This window comes from Eutrema salsugineum, unplaced genomic scaffold (assembly GCF_000478725.1).
Source record: "Eutrema salsugineum unplaced genomic scaffold, Eutsalg1_0 scaffold_3, whole genome shotgun sequence".
Lineage (NCBI taxonomy): Eukaryota > Viridiplantae > Streptophyta > Magnoliopsida > Brassicales > Brassicaceae > Eutrema > Eutrema salsugineum.
Window position 1 is genome coordinate 8,710,053 of NW_006256756.1, and position 18,299 is coordinate 8,728,351.

Consider the following 18,299-nt stretch of genomic DNA (forward strand, 5'->3'; position numbering starts at 1 on the left):
TCGTGCATGATCTTTCTTGCCTCCGGTCCTTCGACGCATGTCATGAGAGGCCCTGAAAATCTCCATTTAAACACCTCGCCATCGACGAGGACTTACCGCGCGGCCTGAGCTTTTAGTTTGCGGGCTTCCCACTTGTCGGTTGGCACCTCTCTATCGGCGATATACACCTGGATAGCTCCGAGCCATTCTTTGTCGCAGCCGTACTCCGGCTCGGCCGGTGAGGCGTCTTCATCCATAGGAACGGCTTCGTCGTCCTCTGGTTCTTATTCAAGAGGATTTATCAGCCGAACTCCTTCCACCTCTTCGATACTAGGACGTTCGATGAATTCGACTGGGATCGTTCGTCGGAGGTCTGGGTCTGAGGTCGAAGCGAGTGCTGCCAAGGCGTCGGCCGAGGTGTTTTCTCCTCGGGGAATGCGAGTGAGTTCGAACTCATCGAATTTTTGCACCAACTCTCGGACCACTTTGAGGTAAGCTCCCATTCGTCCATCCTTCGCCTCGTATTCTCCGCTGAACTGACATGCTACGAGCTGTGAATCGCAAAAGGTTCTTATCTTTCGAACTCTGATTCCCTGCGCTAGTCGTATGCCGGCGATCAATGCTTCGTATTCTGGTTCGTTGTTCGAGGCGTGGACGTTCAGGCGAAAAGACTGCTCCAATATTTCTCCGGTGGGAGAGGTGAGGCGGATTCCTATTCCCGAGCCGTGTTTAGACGACGAGCCGTCGACGTGCAGCGTCCATACTTCGCCTAGAGTCGGCTCGTTTGTTGCTTCGGCGGGAAGTTCAATGAGGAAATCTGCGAGCACCTGTGACTTTGCAGACGACCTGTTCCGATACTCGATGTCGTATTCGCTTAGCGGCTGTGACCGGATTGGCTAGGGCTGTGTAGGATCGAGCGCAGCGGAAGCGTAGCGAGCACAACAATCGAATGTGATTGAAAGTACAGGCGCAGTTTCCGAGCCGAGACTACGACGGCTAGGGCGACCTTCTCGATCTGGGGGAAGCGAGTCTCGGCGTCGGTCAATGTCTGGCTGATGTAGAAAATGGGCTTTTGCTCGGATCGTTCTTCTCTGATAAGCACCCCGCTTACAGCTGTAGCAGACACTGCGATGTAGAGGAAGAGCGGCTCTCCTTCGACTGGTTTTTCTAAGATTGGTGGGCTCGCCAGATAATTCTTCAATTCCTGGAAAGCCGTCTCGCATCGTTCGTCCCACTCAAATTTCTTGTTTCCTCGGAGGGTGTCGTAGAAGGGCAGGCATTTGTCTGTGGAACGGGAAATAAACCTGTTTAGCGCGGCGACTCTTCCTGTGAGCCTCTGCACTTCGCGCTTCGTCCTTGGAGAGGGCATCTAAATAAAATTCTTGATCTGCTTGGGGTTTGCTTCTATGCCTCGGTGAGTTACCAGATAGCCGAGGAATTCTCCCGAGGTGACCGCGAACCTGCACTTCGCCGGGTTTAGTTTCATGTTGTGCTTGTTCAATTGTTCGAAGCATTCCCGTAGATGCGCGACGTGGTCTTCCTCCTTGAGTGATTTGAATAACATGTCGTCGATGTATACTTCCATGGTTTTTACGAGCTGAGCCGCGACCATTTTATTGACGAGCCGTTGATACGTTGCTCCTGCGTTCTTGAGCCCGAACGGCATGACTTTGTAGCAGTATATCCCGCGATCAGTTATGAATGCCGTTTTTTCTCGATCATCAGGATGCATTAGGATCTGATTGTAGCCGGAGAACGCGTCCATAAATGTTAACAGTCTATTCCCCTGCAGTGGCTTCGACGAGCCGGTCGATGTGTGGCAAGGGAAAGCTGTCCTTTGGGCACGCCTTGTTGAGGTCGGTGAAATCCACACATACTCGCCACTTGCCGTTCTTCTTCTTCACGACCACCGGATTTGCGAGCCAGTCCGGATATTTGGCCTCGGCGATTGATTCTACTTCGAGTAACCTTTCGACTTCGTCGTTAACTGCTTTAGCTCGTTCGGGGCCGAGCTTCCTTCTTTTCTGCTTTACTGGTTTAAAGGTCGGATCCACATTCAGCTCGTGACAGGTCACGTCGATGCTTATGCCTGGCATATCTTCTGCTGTCCAGGCAAAAGTGTTGATGTTTTCCTTGAGGAGGGAAAGGAGTTCGCTTCTCAGAGGCTCTTCTAGTTTCGTTCCTATTTCGACGCATCGCTCCGGGCGCGCCTCATCTATACACACCGAGTCCACTGCATCGCATACTGGCTCGGCGCGTGTTTCGCGGCTCTCCGCGATTCGTAATTGCTATAAGAGTTTCGAGAGCTCGTTCGCGGGCTCTGGGTCTGTCTTCATCTTTTTGCGGTCGATGTCTGCTCGTGCGTCGGTGACGGGGTTCCTTAGCTTGTGCTCGGCCAGGCAGCACATTCGTGACTCCTTCTGACTCCCCCAGATCGTTTTAACACCTGCTGGGGTTGGGAATTTGAGGCAGAGATGATAGGTAGAGGGTACCGCCCTCATCCCGTTGATCCACGGAGTTCCCATGATCACATTGTATATTGCTGGGTGATCGGTGACACAGAATTCGACGATCTTAGTGACTCCGCCAGCTACCACTGGAAGCCTGATCGTTCCCATAGTCATCGTCGTTTCTCCTGAAAATCCGGTTAGAGGTTTGGGGATTGCTTCCACCTCGGAGAGGTCGATTCCCATTCTTCTGAGTGTTTCCCTGAAGATGACGTTCACTGAGCTTCCAGTATCGATGAGCACCCTTGCTACATCATGATCCCTGATCGTTAACTCAATCACCAACAGATCGTTATGAGGTCGATCAATTCCTGCCGTTTCCTCCTCGGCGAAGGAGATCACTGTGTTTGGGACGTCGGTTGGTTCTGTCCAATTCTCCTTCGCTTCGGCTCGGCGCTGATAGGCTTTGATGGAGGACACGGTATCTTGGTAGTATAGGCTTTGATGGTTCGCCTCTCCTGTCGCGCTTGGGGTTATCGCCTCGTCGGGGAGGATTCGCGGGTTCCGCCACGCCGCTCGGCTCGGCTCTCTCTTGTTGTTCGTTAGGAACGAGGTCTTTGAGGTTGACCGCGTTTTGGAGCTCTCCCGCTGCCATCTTTGCTGCGAGCTTTGCTCCTAAAGTTCGGCATTGAGCCGTTGAATGCCCGTAGGTCTGGTGATACTCGCAGAAAGCCTTCTCGTCGTAGTTGGCGGACTTTCTCACCCAAGTGTTGTTGCGCGGCTCTCCTCTTCCGCGTCCGGTGCCTATCTGGTAGTTATGGACGCCTCCGCTTCTAGGTTCATCCGAGCTCTGCGTTGATGCGTTGCTCGATGGGTTACCCTTCTTCGCTGGGGGCAGCAAAATTGAGCTTCGGATTTCTGCTTTCGTTGCTTCGTACTGCTCGTCAAAGTTTTTCATTTCCTCCTCGTTTACGACGAAGTCTGATGATCGGTGCAAAGCGTCTTGAATTGTTTGCGGCGTGTTGAGAGCCATCTCCCGTCGATACTCGGATTTGTACCACAAAGATCGTTTCAGAGCCTCGAGCGCAGCCTTGTCGCTCTGTAATGTAATCCCGAAGCGGTTCGTTCGGTCCTTGGGATAGTGTCCACAGGTCGGCATCGGATGTTCCTCTGTCCATAAACATCGAGTATTGCTTAAGGAACAAGGCGGAGAGCTGTTAAAAATTGTCGATTGAATTTCGTTCCTGCCTTGAAAACCACTCGAGTGCGGCTCCCTTGAGATGCTCCACGAAGAGCAGGCAGTATACGGCGTCTACTTCGCGCTCGGTGAGTTTAGCGGCGTTCTTTGTGAAGGCTCGTCCCATTGCTATCCAAAACGCTGTGATGTGTGCTTTCGGGTCGGTTGTTCCTTCGTAGAACGGGATTCTCAGCTTCGTCGGCTCGGGAATCCTGGCCTCCGTGATTCTTGCAGTGAATGGGGTTCTCTGAGTTTCTTCAAGCATTCGGTCGATTTCGGGCGCGGCGCATGTCGCGTTGTGCACTTGGGTTTCATGGCGCGTATTTCAGCTACTGTCCGAGCCATCGAGGCTCGCAGCTCTTTGAGTTCGAGAGTTTGTGCGTGAGTCATTCCCTTTGATTGGGGGGGTCGCTCCCGCTCCTCTCTCCTCGGCTCATCTTCGTGCTCTGCCTGCTCGATCCATTGGAGGTTTTCTTCTTCCTCGGTTGGATTATCGATCCGGGTCGGGTCGGAAACTTCGTCAGTTCGGACGCCGTTTAGTGCCGAGGCGAGGTCTTCTTGACTTATTCGCCGAGCCGAGCCGGTTTGTTGCGGATTCGCGGTTCCGTCGTTCTGCTGGGCGCCGACGTCGATCGCATCGTTTTCTTCTTCGCCGGCTCGTCGCCTTGAGTTTCGGCTCGGTCATGTTGACTCGGGTCGCCGCGGGGGTCTGTTCGTCGAGGAGACGAGACATTGGAGGAGCCGAGGGGTTTCTTGCACCGCTCCCTGAGGCGTCTACGGATTCCGGATTCCATCCATCGGGTCAGGAATTCCGGCTCTCCAAGTTGGGTGTAGTCGCTCAGCCGCCATCGCGTCGAGCCTCTCCGTAATCGCCTCGTTTCTTTTATCCTGTTCGTTGATTTTCTTCATCAACGCAGCCATCATGTTTCGCATCTCCTCTTGGGTTTCGATCGTTGTCGTCGTTGTGCCCGATGCCGGAGCGTCTTTCTCTGCACCGTTACCGGTGTTGTTGTTGTTGTTGTCGTCGGGGGTGTTGCTCGCCATGTTCTTCGGATCTTAAAGTCTTGTCGATTTAGAGTAAGAAAGTTTCGTTTCCCCACAGACAGCGCCAAATTGTGTGAGCCAAAACTCGCACAACCAGAAATTTGTTTAAAGAAAACTAAGGGATCGGAAACCTCTAGGGTTTATCGTCAAGAACAGAAAGATCGAAAGAAAGTCTTTATTGCTGTAAAAGTGTTTAGCTCTTATTGCTTAGGGTTGCAAAAGTTACAGAATGAATTATATACATCATCTATTTATACTAATTCTCCGAACCGCCTAGCCGAGAATCTCGGGAGAGATTTTCGGAATATTTCCTCATCGCCTCGTGCGGCTCACCGCCTTTGTATTTCGCCTAGGGTTTTTATGGGCTTCGTCTCTCAAGGCTTTAGTTCAGCCCATATGAACTTTTCCACGGCTCGGCCCATATAACTTCTCCACGGCTCGGCCCACTTGCCACTTTAGTCGAGACATGATTCGGTCCACCTCACTGAGGCGCGGCTCGGCCCAGGTATCTTTAGAGAGGGGCTCGGCCCATTTCTTATGATACGGCTCGACCCATCTCTCTTTCTTCACGGCTCTCCCTACTGGTCTTCCTTCACGGCTCTCCCACTTGGTGATCGCGGCTCTCCCGCTTGTCTTGGTGAGAACGGCTCTCCCATTTGGTGACCACGGCTCTCCCACTTTCATACTTAGTCATTTTGAGATGGTTTTATCTGCGTGGGGTGAAAACCGACCCCAACACTTGTTTTGCTTGAGAAGCTAAAATGTACGGATCCCTCATAAAAGACACATGACTCTGATTAAGATTAACTAGAGTGAGTCCATCTTCTACCTTTACCCCATTTCCCTTTACTGCCCATTGACACTTGAATAAAGGAACATAGAAGACATTATAGTCTAGCAATATAATCTCAGTGACTCGCCGATAGTATTCCACCACCGCAGTCACTTGTGACATGTCTTTTGCACTAGATCTACAGATTGCAGTTGCCTCATAATAAACCCTACTGTTCTGACTTTGCCTATGCACTGAAGTCGTGTGAAATCGTTGCCCATTTACTATATAACCTGTGTAGGACCTTGAGCTATTACGAGGACCATATGCTAACCACTTAAGTGTTTCTCCATATTTGTCTGAATCCATAGGTATCTACCAAGTTTAGAGAAAAAAAGTCAGATACCGAAAAGATGAAAAATTCAATCTCATAATCAAATTTAAAGTACATTTAACTTGCCTGTTCTTTTAGCCAACCAGCAAAGTTCTGAGTATGCATACTCCATAACACTGATGCATCACGGTTGCATCTTACATTTGTGCTTTGTAGATGCTGCAGGTGCTCACTTGTACAACAAAAAGACAAAAAAAAAAATAATTACGTCAGTTATACATAGAGGAAATGACAAATGAATGGATTTCTGATGGAACTTACTCCACAAACGGGTCTACGACAGCCATATTTTGGATCCCAGCAAGGTGAGCTATTTTATTCTCTGTCTCGGTGAGAATAAATGACTTCCCTGCTGATATCGGACGGCCCTCCAAGATAGAACTATTCTCATAATCAGTATTCCTATCTAATTTTTCCTCCACATTTGTTGTCTTTTTCAAGAACTCATTACAGAATTGGATACATTCTTCTGCAAGATAAGACTCGGCTATACACCCCTCTGGTCTTGCAGGGTTTCTGACATAATCTTTCAATACTTTCATATACCTGAACAATAAATAAGAATGATCAGTATCAATAAAAACAAAGGAAAAGTAAGAAAACAAAAATAAACAATGTTTAATAAATTGTTTACCTCTCAAATGGGTACATCCATCGAAAATGGACAGGACCACCTAATCGGGCTTCCCTTCCTAGATGTACTGTCAAGTGGAGCATTATATCAAAGAAGCTCGGTGGAAAAAATCTTTCAAACATGCATAAAGTTTCAACTAACTGAGCTTCCATTCCTGATATCTGAGATACATCAACAACTCGCACAGTTGATTGAAGAATGCGCACAAGCGTATGATGGCTATCCTAGGACCTTTAGGCAATAATCCTCTAAGTGCAACTGGCAGAAGTTGTTGCATCAACACGTGGTAATCATGTGATTTAAGTCCTCTTACTTTACAGTCCTCTAAAGATACTGTCCTTGATATATTTGAACAATATCCATCTGGACCTTTAAAATCAAAGAGTCGCTTACAAAAGACTTTCTTCTCTAACTTGGACAAAGACATGGTGCTGCTGGAAGGTAAGTTCTTTTTCCTTGGATAGTCGGGTGCAAATCTTTCCTAATACCAAGATCCTGCAGGTCTTTGCGAGCTTGAAGACCATCTTTAGATTTCCCACAATGCAATAATGTGGAGACAATGCTTGCTGCCACATTTCTCTCTACATGCATTGCATCCAAATTATGCCTTACCAGGAGGTCCTAATAAAAAAAAATAAAAAAATAAAATTGAGTCAAAACCAAAGTCGAACTAATTAAATGATAAAATCGGATAAAAAGAAACAATTAAAAACAGAAAAACGAACCTCCCAGTAAGAAAGTTTGAAAATATGGACCTTTTCTTCCATCTCAATAACTCCTCTTGATCTACTTCTACTTCTTCCTCTTCCTCGGATTCATTGGAGATATCCTCATCATCAGATTCTAAGCATGTAATCTCCTTTCTTTTTCTTTTCTTTGCAGATTCCTTCAGATTTCCAAAATCATTTTTGAAATTCTTAAGGGTTTTATAAATCTCACGACCACTTAAGATTCTTCCATTTTTCTCATATTCAACCTTTCCATCAAACCAAGCCTTTTTTCCCCGGTAACTGTGAGTTGGTGGCAAACCCTTTCTATGGCACATATACACATGTTTTCTGCTAAACTTTAACCACATACTATCAGTGTTTTTCCCACATAAAGGACAGCCCATTTTGCCCTTTACTTTGCAGCCTGCTAGATTTCCAAAGGCAGGAAAGTCACTAATAGTCCAGAGAAGCATCGTCTTAAGAGTAAAACTAGTTTTACTGTAAGCGTCATATGCTAACTCTCCATTGTTCTACAGATGGTTTAGATCCTCTATGAGGGGCTCTAAATAAACATCAATACTATTACCAGGCTGATGTGGACCAGGGATAAGCAATGTGAGTAAGATATTATCCTCCTTCATGCATAGGTTAGGAGGCAAATTATAATTTACCAACAGCACAGGCCAGCAAACGGATTGAATCCATCATGTCAAACGGATTGAATCCATCAGTGGAAAGTCCAAGCCTCAGATTCCTTTCTTCTGCTGCAAAGGATGGGTATTTGTGGTTCATTTGACCCCAAGTCGCAGAATCTACCGGGTGACGCAGTTTTCCATCACTGCTCTTGTTAGTGAAATGACATCTTAATTCTTAAGCCATCTCCTCAGACCTGAACATCCTTTTCAACCGGGGAATTATCGGAAAATACCGTAGTACTTTTTCTGGAAAACCTATCTTTACCTCACCAGTTTGGGTATTAGTCTTCCACCTTGAAGCCTTGCATTTTGGACAACTATCTAAGGTCTTGTACTTCTTTCTATACAGACAACAATCATTTAAGCAAGCATGTATCTTTTGATAACCCATATCAAAAGATTTGAAAAACTTTTTCACATCATACAATGACGTGTGAAGCACATTATCCTTGGGCAACATCTCCTTTAATGTCTATAGCAGATCATTAAAGCTCTTGTCGGACCAGCCATTTTGGATCTTCAATCTAAACAGTTTGACAATGGCTGACAGCTTGCTATCGGTTACACAGTTTGGGTATAAAGGAGTTGCAGAATCTGCTAGCTTTGCATAGAAGTCATCTTCCCTCTTATCTTCACCATCTTCATCCTCACATAAGTAATCCTTAATATCATTCTCTTCTTCGAAATACTCAACAGCTCTATACAATCCAAAAATCTCATCATTCCATTGATGATTGAAGTTGGTTTCACTTTCAGATTCTGAAATCACTTCCCCATGATGATACCAATCCCTAGAAATCTTATAAGCCTCATCCATTCCCCTTGTGACAAGATGCTCTACTACAACTCTACCTGATTGACGAACTATATTTCGACAATCAATACACGGACATATCATCAGATCACTGCAGTCTCCTAATGCAGCAGCCACAGATTGTACAAAATGTCGAGCCCCACTTTCATAAGCAGGATCCGCTCTTCAAACACAGAAATACATGGGGAAAAAAACTTAAAATCTACAAACTCCCACAGAACCTAACTTATATTGATCGATTTTAATACCTGCTAAGATGTACCCATGCCTTCTCCACCCTTATATGTACTAAGTTACGTAAAACCTTTAGTGTGATACACCAATTTAAAATTCATTATCAAAACAATCGAGAAACATAACAATAGCAGATATTAATCAATATCAAACCAGTAACCAGTAACTCAGTGCCATAACAATGAACAAACAGGAAAATATCAAACAAGTAACTCAATTGCAGAAAAATTAACCAATTACCAATTACCAATTAACAAAAAATATAGTGAATGATCTGTATATCCAATATTTGACAGCAACGATCGTTTACAGCAAATATATAAAGCTCGCAAACGCAATTACATCTATCATAATAATACCATAAACACCAAAAACAAAGCACACAGCCAGATAACTAAACTCATATAACACTTCAAATTGGGATATACGGGGCTAACCTGTGGCCCTGTGATTATGGTAAAGATAAAGCTTCAATTCCAGAAATCTTGCGTTGATCAGCACTTGCAAAAGAATAACATGATTTGTTTAAGTGAAGAGAATATGCATGCAGTTTAACAGAAACAGCTATGAGATATAGAGATAATTAAACGTAAACAGCTACGGCTAAACTCCTAGACGGTGATACACCAAAAAAAGCAGATAAAAAAGAGATAACAGATCTCGTGCATACATTCTTTTACTGTCAATTCTGAAAAACCTATGTAAGATCGAAACTTCCTTAAACTGCAGTTACACAGAAACTAAAGTGATGAGTTATGTGAAAATTCCATGCTTTATAAAGTGTAATATATCAATTGAAACTAACAGCGCAGGTTCAAAGTTATGAGTTACATCTATAAACCAAAATTTTCGTTCTTAATCTCCAGTTTCATCAAAATTAGATGGTACATTGTCCACCAACTCGAGGAACAGAGGCATGCAGAGCGAAAGAACAAGTACAAAAGACAGATTATCGATTCTAATAAACCCTAGCTTAAATCAAAACTTCCAGAAACAAAAGACAGACTATCGATTCTAATAAACAGAGAAATTGGTCAAAAGTAGTCTACTTAAGCGCGAAATTAGGAAATTAGAGTGAGGAGGAAAGAAATCAGGATAAGAAATACATGCCTTCGCTCGATTTCAGATCACTGTTCAGTTCAGACGGACGAATTAGGGTCGGCGAAGAAGTAGTGGTTGCGGCGGCGAAGGTTTTCTCGAATTTTGAGGGTCGACAAAGATTTTGTCGGAGATGGTTAGGTTTTAGGGAAATTTCGATAAAAGGGGGAAACTCTCTAAGTGTTTTCGATAAAGGGGAAAATGGCGCATAAGTGTTTTTTTTTTTTTTTGCTTAAGTGTTGGCAGATTATCAAAATTTGGTTTCTGATTATTATAATTTTATTTCAGCACTGTTTAAGTGCTATTATAAGTTTCAGAACTTACAAACGTATCTTCAATAGCAGTTTCGCAATTCGTGCTATTACGATATGCTATTAATGTGCAATTTTTTTGTAGTATTGTTCTTCTTCGCGCTTGCCTTCCTGCTGACCTCCCTGCGGCTTTGTCCTCGGATAAGGATATCTTCCTTTAGAGAAATACCATTGGATCGCCTCCAGATCTTTTCTTAAACTCCAAGACTTGGGAAAGGCTTCACCCTTCTCCTCTGCTGGTTTCATGGTACAAAGCGGTTTGGCCTAAGGTGAGGATCCCAAAACATTCTTTCATGTTCTGGGTTGTGACAAGGAACAATTACCTTCTAGAGACAGGCTTCGCAGTTGGGGTTTAAATGTTCCTGCTGAGTGCCTGCTATGTGGAGCTCACCCGGAAACAAGAGATCATCTCTTTTTTGATTGCGCTTACTCCTCCGAGCTTCTCACTTCCATATTTTCTGATTCAGGTTCAGTGTCCACTTTATCTTTTGAGGCCTGTCTGATTTGGATCATGTCTCTCCTTCCTCCAAAGAAGCTCAAAGTCATCACAAATATGGTTCTTAGTCGGTGGTTTATTTCCTTTGGAAAGAAAGAAACTTTAGGCTTCACACTGCATCTTCGAAATCGGTCTAGATTTTAATTAAAGAAATCCACTTGATTCTTGGGGCTAAATTGGCAGCTATTTATCGAGGTGAGCATGGGCGTATGCATTCCCAATTGCAGCCTATTAAGGATACCGAAGCAAATACTTCTTACCTTCACAATTGGTTCAGATTCTTTCAGCCATTGCTTCTCCAAATCTTTTGGTATTAGTTTCATATTAGGATCTCCTATCTCTGTTTTATATGCGTTTCATTAGTCTTGCTTTTATTTTTATGTGGTTTATGTTTTTTTTAAAACTTTCTTTATTCACATTCGCTACAATGACATAACGTTGGACGCGCTTCGGGATTTTAGGGTTTACCTTTTTTAAATTTTAACAAAAAAAAAAACTAAACTTTCTATGCAAGTAAACTAAAAAAAAAATGCCAACCAAAACAATGAAGCGGTCAAACGTGTTGTTTAATGTGATTTTGGCTCAGATTTTGAGAACTATTAAAAAAAAAACAAACTAAATTTACGAGAGAAAAAAAGATAAATTAAGGTCGGTCTCTCAATTAATAAATAAGGTCGGTCTCTCAATTAATAAATAAGGCCGGTTTCTTTTATCCCTCCTCTATATAAAAACATGCACACAAACTCAAAATCACAAAACCATTCTCTCAATCTTAGAAACCTGAAACCTGAAACCCTAACCTCTTTTTCTATATAAACGCCTTCGCAGACACACAAACACAACCAACTTTCCAAAGTTTTCGTTTACACCTGACCTAAAAACCACTCTCCGTCTCTTCCAATGGCAAATTCTAAAACAATCACCTTCATCGTCGTCTTCATCTTGATCACTTTCTCTGTGTTGTCTTGCGCAGCACGTGTTCGTTTCACTCAGTCAGATCAAACGAGTGATACGGAAGACAAACACGAGAAGCAACTAAGGTACATTCGCGATAAATACCTTCTCGATAGCTATAAATTTGAACAGATGGAGCAAGCTTTAAGGGAAGGTCCTCGTCGCTACTTCTACACAATTGAAGACTACGTCACTCACATCGAATCTGAGCCGTTGCTGTATCCCACGAATGGTCCGTAAAGTGGATGAATGTTATCTTTTATATGAGCCGTTACAATTGAAGACTACGTCTCTCCAAAGGATGCATTGAAGCCAAAAATCAATAATTCCAAGATCGTGTTTTTTTTTTCTTTTTTTTACAAAACAAATACAAAGTGATTATGTAATTCGAGTGGATTTGTACGATCATTAGGGTTCTTGGGATTTGTCTGAGAATATGATATCATGAGATCATCAAAAGGATTATTGTATATATAATAAATCATTCGTCTTCAGACTTATTTACAGAGTTTTCTAACTGCTAATTTTTTTTCACTTTCTTAAACAATTAAAAAATAATTTCATCGCCTCTGATGTGGCGGCCGTCACTCCTCCTATCCACGCTCATAAAGCCGTTCTTGTTTGTTCACTATTTTTTTTTTTTTCAGATTTCAACTATTGTTTGGGCAATTAGTTTTTATGATGAGTTAATTTAACTTTGATTGTCTTTTTTTTTAATAGAATTTTTAACATGCGTGTCTGTGTTTGATAGTTTTATTAGGCACTGTTCGGTAAAGACGAGTACTCGTATATTCAACAAAAAACCTTATATTTTTAAAATTCAGATATGAAATTAGCCAACTGTAATCATATGGTACTTCGTTCAGTTAGTAGACCTGTCCTAATTCATTTTTTTGGTGCTTTTTGTGTTTTTAATAATGATCTGTGACTAACGGTACTTTTTACAGTAAATACCATCTTGTTTCACGTTTGATACCTATCTTCTTGATCGGTGCCCTTTTATTTAATTTCCATCTTTCCTTAGAATCGGGGATGGGGCGTTTCAGAAACTAAATCACTATTCATGAAGAGATTAATGTTAACATGTTAGTGAAATGAATAATTCAGTAAATAGGTAAAGGTGTTCAAAACAATATATATAGATCTTACATTTAATGTGAAGTGGTAAGAGAATGTGCTATGCCGTTTTACAAATCAGTCAGTGCAGAAGTTATTTTGCTCTTCACGGCTATCTCAAAGACTCTTGTGAACATCAATACGATATATCCCTTAGATTTCCGTTTCTGTGTTTGCATTTGGTAGACATTGTTATAAACAAAGACGCTGTGTTGTGCTGCCATCAAACACTTTTCACTAAGCCCTTTAGAAGCTGCTTAAATAAATCGATATCAAACAAATCTCCTAGCTTTCTAGGAATGGGATCCTGATAATGCCGTTTCAACTTTCTTCCCTATAAATATTCACTAATGTATGTTACATATGCGCGCAAGGCTTTAATAAAGCGTTTTGAACGACGAAGAGAACGACGTGGATAAATCCCATTCATTAGGGTTTCGAGTGATTAAATAGAAAAGTTTATAATCTGGAGGGCCTATCTCTAAAACTTAGAGATTTGACAACAAGCAAGATCCACACTGAACTTACTGTCTAAGATTTGGTCAATATTTGTAGAGGATAACTACAGACCGAAAATGCAGTGTAGGCGGGAATCGAATGCCTAACACAAACACAAAACGAGTTTATTATACATACATATATATATATATATATATATATACAGAATGATACAAAAGTGCATGCAACAGAGCTTATACTTGAGGGCAAGCAGTGAATCAGTTATAAGCTTTTGCCCTTATATAATGTTTTATTTGGAAGCAATAAAACTTGAAAATAGACATACACATATGACATGTCCTCACACCAACTGAAAACAAAAGTCATTTCAATCCTCATAATTTTTTGTAGCAGTGGCAATGTTTCGGGTTTCCCTCAACAACCGCCCAACATACTGGAGGACTCCCCCATGTGGTTTTGCAACAGTTACAGCAATCAGCATCTGTACCTGGGTACGGATTAGGCCCACACTCCTCGTAGAACACACGGAGAGGACATAAGTCAGCACTGTTATTGACGCAGTCAATAGCCTCGCTCTTGAAAATTCCTAGATTTTGACATAATCATACAAGATCATCAGCACAAGATATTGAAGAAAAAAAAAACCCGCAAAGAATAACAGATATCAAATTCTTAAATTAATACCAGTTGAAGCTATCACGAGGACAAGCAAGAGCATTGTGAAGCTGACGTAGTTGATGTTCTTTGCCATTTCTTTGTTTTTCTTAAACTTATAGTCTTTTCTATAAAATTTAACTTTGGTGGGAAAAATTGATATGTGTGGTGATCTATTTATAGTCAAAATTTCGTAACTTTGTCATCATTGTTTAATCTCTCCTCTTTTCTTCCGGGTTTCTCTTTAAGTCCATAATGTCGCCACAATTGTCCATTGCCGTTTTATTGTCCACGCCTATATTGGTTTTGTTTAATCATGTACTTGTCTTTAATAATCAACCAAAATGAAGGTCGTTGCTGTCTTTGTCGTTGTAAATCATTCTATATTTCAATTTTTCTGTATCTTGAAATAATTATTGTTTGAAAATGATAATGTTGTTGTCATCTGTTGAGTTAGCACGAATCTTGATGTGTTTAATATCCGATATTGATTATGATTTGGCTTCAATATTTGTGTATTGGATAAAATTTATGGTTTTAGCGGCATATATTGCAGCAATCTGAGGTTCACTGGAATTCATTTTGCTTCACCAGAGAGACAATCTGAGGTTTTATCTCATGATCTCTTCTTGCTGGGGTAGGAACTTGAATAGTTGATCTATTTTAGAAGTGTTGGTGAGGTGCATCGAAATCGGCAATAAGTCTATTGCGGGGCTGTCTTCTCGCAGGATTGGCAAGCTATATGGGTCGATTGGCCTCTCTACCATTTGGTGGAAAAATGTTTTCATCATTCCGTCTTTCTTCGGGGTCGACCTGGTCTTGTCCTCCTTCGGTTATCAGCGGCTTGAGCAGCATTTCTAGGGATTTGGTTTCTCTCTTCATCGAGTTGTGGCTGGCCATCTCCTTCATGGGCAGCATCTCGGTCATCATCGTGAATAGAATCACGGTCGTCGATGATCACATTTTAAAAGATCTTCTTGATGGGCATTCGGATTGGCCATCTTGAACGTCCTTCGTCTGAGTTTCTGAAGTTCCCTTTCGTGTTTTTCAATCTCGTCTAAGAGCGGTACAATGTTGACAGGATTTCTCCTAGTTTTCATGCACCTGAGAGCAAAGAAAGCAAATATAAAAAGAGAAATTAGAAAATCTCCAACAGAACTCGAAAATCTTGTGGTCTAGGATTGAAATTAGAATACGAAATCAAGTCAAAAACGACAAATCCCCAGCAACGGCGCCAAAAACTTGATGTGGGTGCAGTGGGCAACACAAGTTTTACCCTAGATAAGCTGCAAGTGCACAGCAAACGCAGTAGTACTTAGGGATCGAATCCACAGGGATTTGTGTGTTGAGGACTTCTAACTGATGCTACTAACAATCGTAGACCTAATCTAATAAGAAAGGGTTTTGGTTCGTCAATCTAATTAAGCAGAGAATTAAAAAGCTGGAAGTAAAAATCAATTGGAAACGATATAGAAAAACGGCGCTGGGTTCAAGTTTCATCTTTAGAGTTCATGTTCTAAAACACAAGGAATTTACGGCTTGACTGGTTTAAACGCAGCGGTTGCGGTTGCGGATGCGGGAGTTTGCAGAAGCGGACGATTGCGGTTTTGAGCATTATTCAGAGGTTTACACGACTGGTTAAATTTTTTAAGGCGGGTCCATTTGCGGGACATTTTTGACTGGCAAACCAGCGGTTGTTTTGGCGGTTAAACATAAAATTGCCAAAATAAACATCATATATAATTATAAAAAAAAAACAGAAAAACTATATTATTATGATTAATATCAATCACTAGTTCAAAATAATTAATAAAAATTATAAATAAATACTAAATATTTATTTTAAAAACTAATAAATTTTATAATAATATGTTTTATTTCAGTTATTGGGAACATCACCCAAAATTGTGTCTAGTAATGTAATAGACTGGAAAAAATTTGCTCCAATACGTGGATCTTCTGGATTTGTCTTATGCATGATGTAAAATTTTTCAATTGATCTAATCGATTTTTTTCAAGACCCCAACTCAAATCAACTCCAAATTGTTCATAAGTATTTTTCAAAATACGTTCTTTCTGGAGTGCACTCTAGGATAATCCGTTGAAATAACGCACATGTCATCTCGTTTGATCATGTAATTTTCTGAATAACAAAAAAAAAATTATAACAAACTAATTTTGTTATTAATAAGATACATATTTATAATTTCTTACTTTAAAAGTGGAAACAGAACAAGTAATATAAATGAATTAAACTAAAGTTTTATGGCACTTATGCTTGTATTTTAATTTTCTTCAACTGATATGAAAGCCATGATTAGAGACTAGAACTTGATAAAAAAAGTGAGATGTTAGGGTTTATATGTATAGGAGAAGATTAGTAGGGTTAAGGTTTTATGATTATTTTTAACGTGATCTTTTATTTTATTTTTTAGCGTGATTTTATTTGTTTTTTATTTTTTTTACCCAACCGCTCAACCGCAAACGCTGACGGGAAGCAGCTTTTAGGGTTCAGCGGTATAAAACGATATAAAGCGATTTGCAGCGATTTCTATGATTGTGATAAAACGCCACTAACCGCTATCAACCGCAAACGCTGCGTTTGTGGGTGATAGCGGGTGAACCAATCATTCAAACATGGGATCCCTTTGGATTTCCCCTTCACCCAACTTGGTGACTACTAAGACATAGATGAGTTAGACATCATCATCGGTTTAAGAACTAGAAAAAAAAAGTAAAGAAACAAAATTTGCAGAAAAACTTCTCTTATTGAAGACAGTGTGGCGATGAAAAACTTCTACAGATTCATAAAAAAAAAAAAAACTTAAAACTACAAATGAGTTCTCTCTCAAAGAGAAGAAAGAGGCTCCTATTACAAAATACCTTAAAATGAGTATTTATAGTGTTTCTCCATTTTTGGGCGTCTAGGGCTTGTAAAATGGGTGCATGAAGTGTTTTGGGCCTTAGTTGAGCTCCTGAGGTTCGTACTGAGGTCCACCGGGGGTGAAAGGACCTGAGCCGTAGTGGGAGCAAGTTTGGCCGCGGGTGAAAGCTTATGTCCTTGACTAGACTTGTGTTGATCCACCTTCAGTGCATTGATGATATCTGGAGATCTAAAGCGTTTTATTGCTTTGATTTCAAGTGTGTTGGAAATCTGGTTGTCTTCTCTATAAAGTCTCAAAATTTGGGGATGATCAGACGGTGACAAGGTCTTCTTTTGTTGCCAAACTTCTGACGGTCTGAATTTATCCAAAAATGTAATTGTGCTCCAAAATGCACTCTAAAGCTCCAAGTTTCCTGAAAAGCCTTTTAAAACTCCAAAACATGGAAAACACTTATAAAACCTTTAAAACTGAATGAAAACACCTGCATAAGATATTAAAAGTGATCCATAAAAGTGGTCAAAATGTGGTGTTATCAAAATGCTAGTTAGCAAGTGATTAAACTACCCAATGATTTTCATATAATTTCAGTCGATATTTATTGCAGAATCAGAATTTTTAATTTTTAATCTAGTTAGCTTATCAAAGTAGACTTCGGAAAGAAAAATAGACCTCCATCTAGGGAGTCTGATTATGCAGTTTGATATGAACAAAAGTCTTAGGAAACCCACTTTAGATGGCAGACTTTGCTGGATTGATGAGCTTGATGAGATCACTAAAGAAGTTTATGAAGAACTCCTTCTTAACAACCCTTTAAAAATCATCCTCACCAACACAAATGATGATCGCAACCTACTCGAAGAAGTTTCGAAAGGGTGTGCGCAAATGCTAAATAAAGCCGAGGATTATGTGAAACTTGTGAACTACCTCGACCTGAATGAGGAAACTCACATCCCTATCCCTCCAAAAGATACCTTGGCAGCTATAAACCATCCATGGAGCGTACTCAAAGCCCCAAAAGTCGAGCTTAAACCTCTTCCTGATGGACTCAAGTATGTTTTTCTTGGACCAAATTCAACATATCTTGTCATCATAAATTCCGGTCTAAGTATAGCTGAAACTGCTATGCTGTTGAATGAGTTAAGGAAGCATAGGAAAGCCATAGGTTATTATCTTGATGACATACAAGGAATATCCCCAGACCTTTGTATGCACAAGATAAATTTTTAGGACAAGGCCAAAAATTCGATTGAAATCCAAAGGAGATTGAATCAAAACCTTATAGAAGTAGTAAAGAAGGAGATTATGAAACTTTTGGAAGCAGGAATCATATTCCCTATCTCGGATAACACTTGGGTTAGTCCTGTGC

General features: G+C 41.3%; 2 protein-coding genes across 2 annotated transcripts; both read right to left on the reverse strand.

Moving 5' to 3' along the window:
- Positions 1 to 2,267: 2,267 nt before the first annotated feature.
- Positions 2,268 to 3,585, reverse strand: LOC112085367. The gene is made up of 2 exons (XM_024154577.1): positions 2,829 to 3,585; positions 2,268 to 2,734 (listed from the first exon to the last, which is right to left on the reverse strand). The coding sequence occupies exons 1-2, from the start codon at positions 3,583 to 3,585 to the stop codon at positions 2,268 to 2,270; spliced, it is 1,224 nt and encodes a 407-aa protein (XP_024010345.1).
- Positions 3,586 to 13,768: 10,183 nt separating this feature from the next.
- Positions 13,769 to 14,145, reverse strand: LOC112085368 (defensin-like protein 206). The gene is made up of 2 exons (XM_024154578.1): positions 14,079 to 14,145; positions 13,769 to 13,980 (listed from the first exon to the last, which is right to left on the reverse strand). The coding sequence occupies exons 1-2, from the start codon at positions 14,143 to 14,145 to the stop codon at positions 13,769 to 13,771; spliced, it is 279 nt and encodes a 92-aa protein (XP_024010346.1).
- Between the last annotated feature and the right edge of the window lie 4,154 nt (positions 14,146 to 18,299).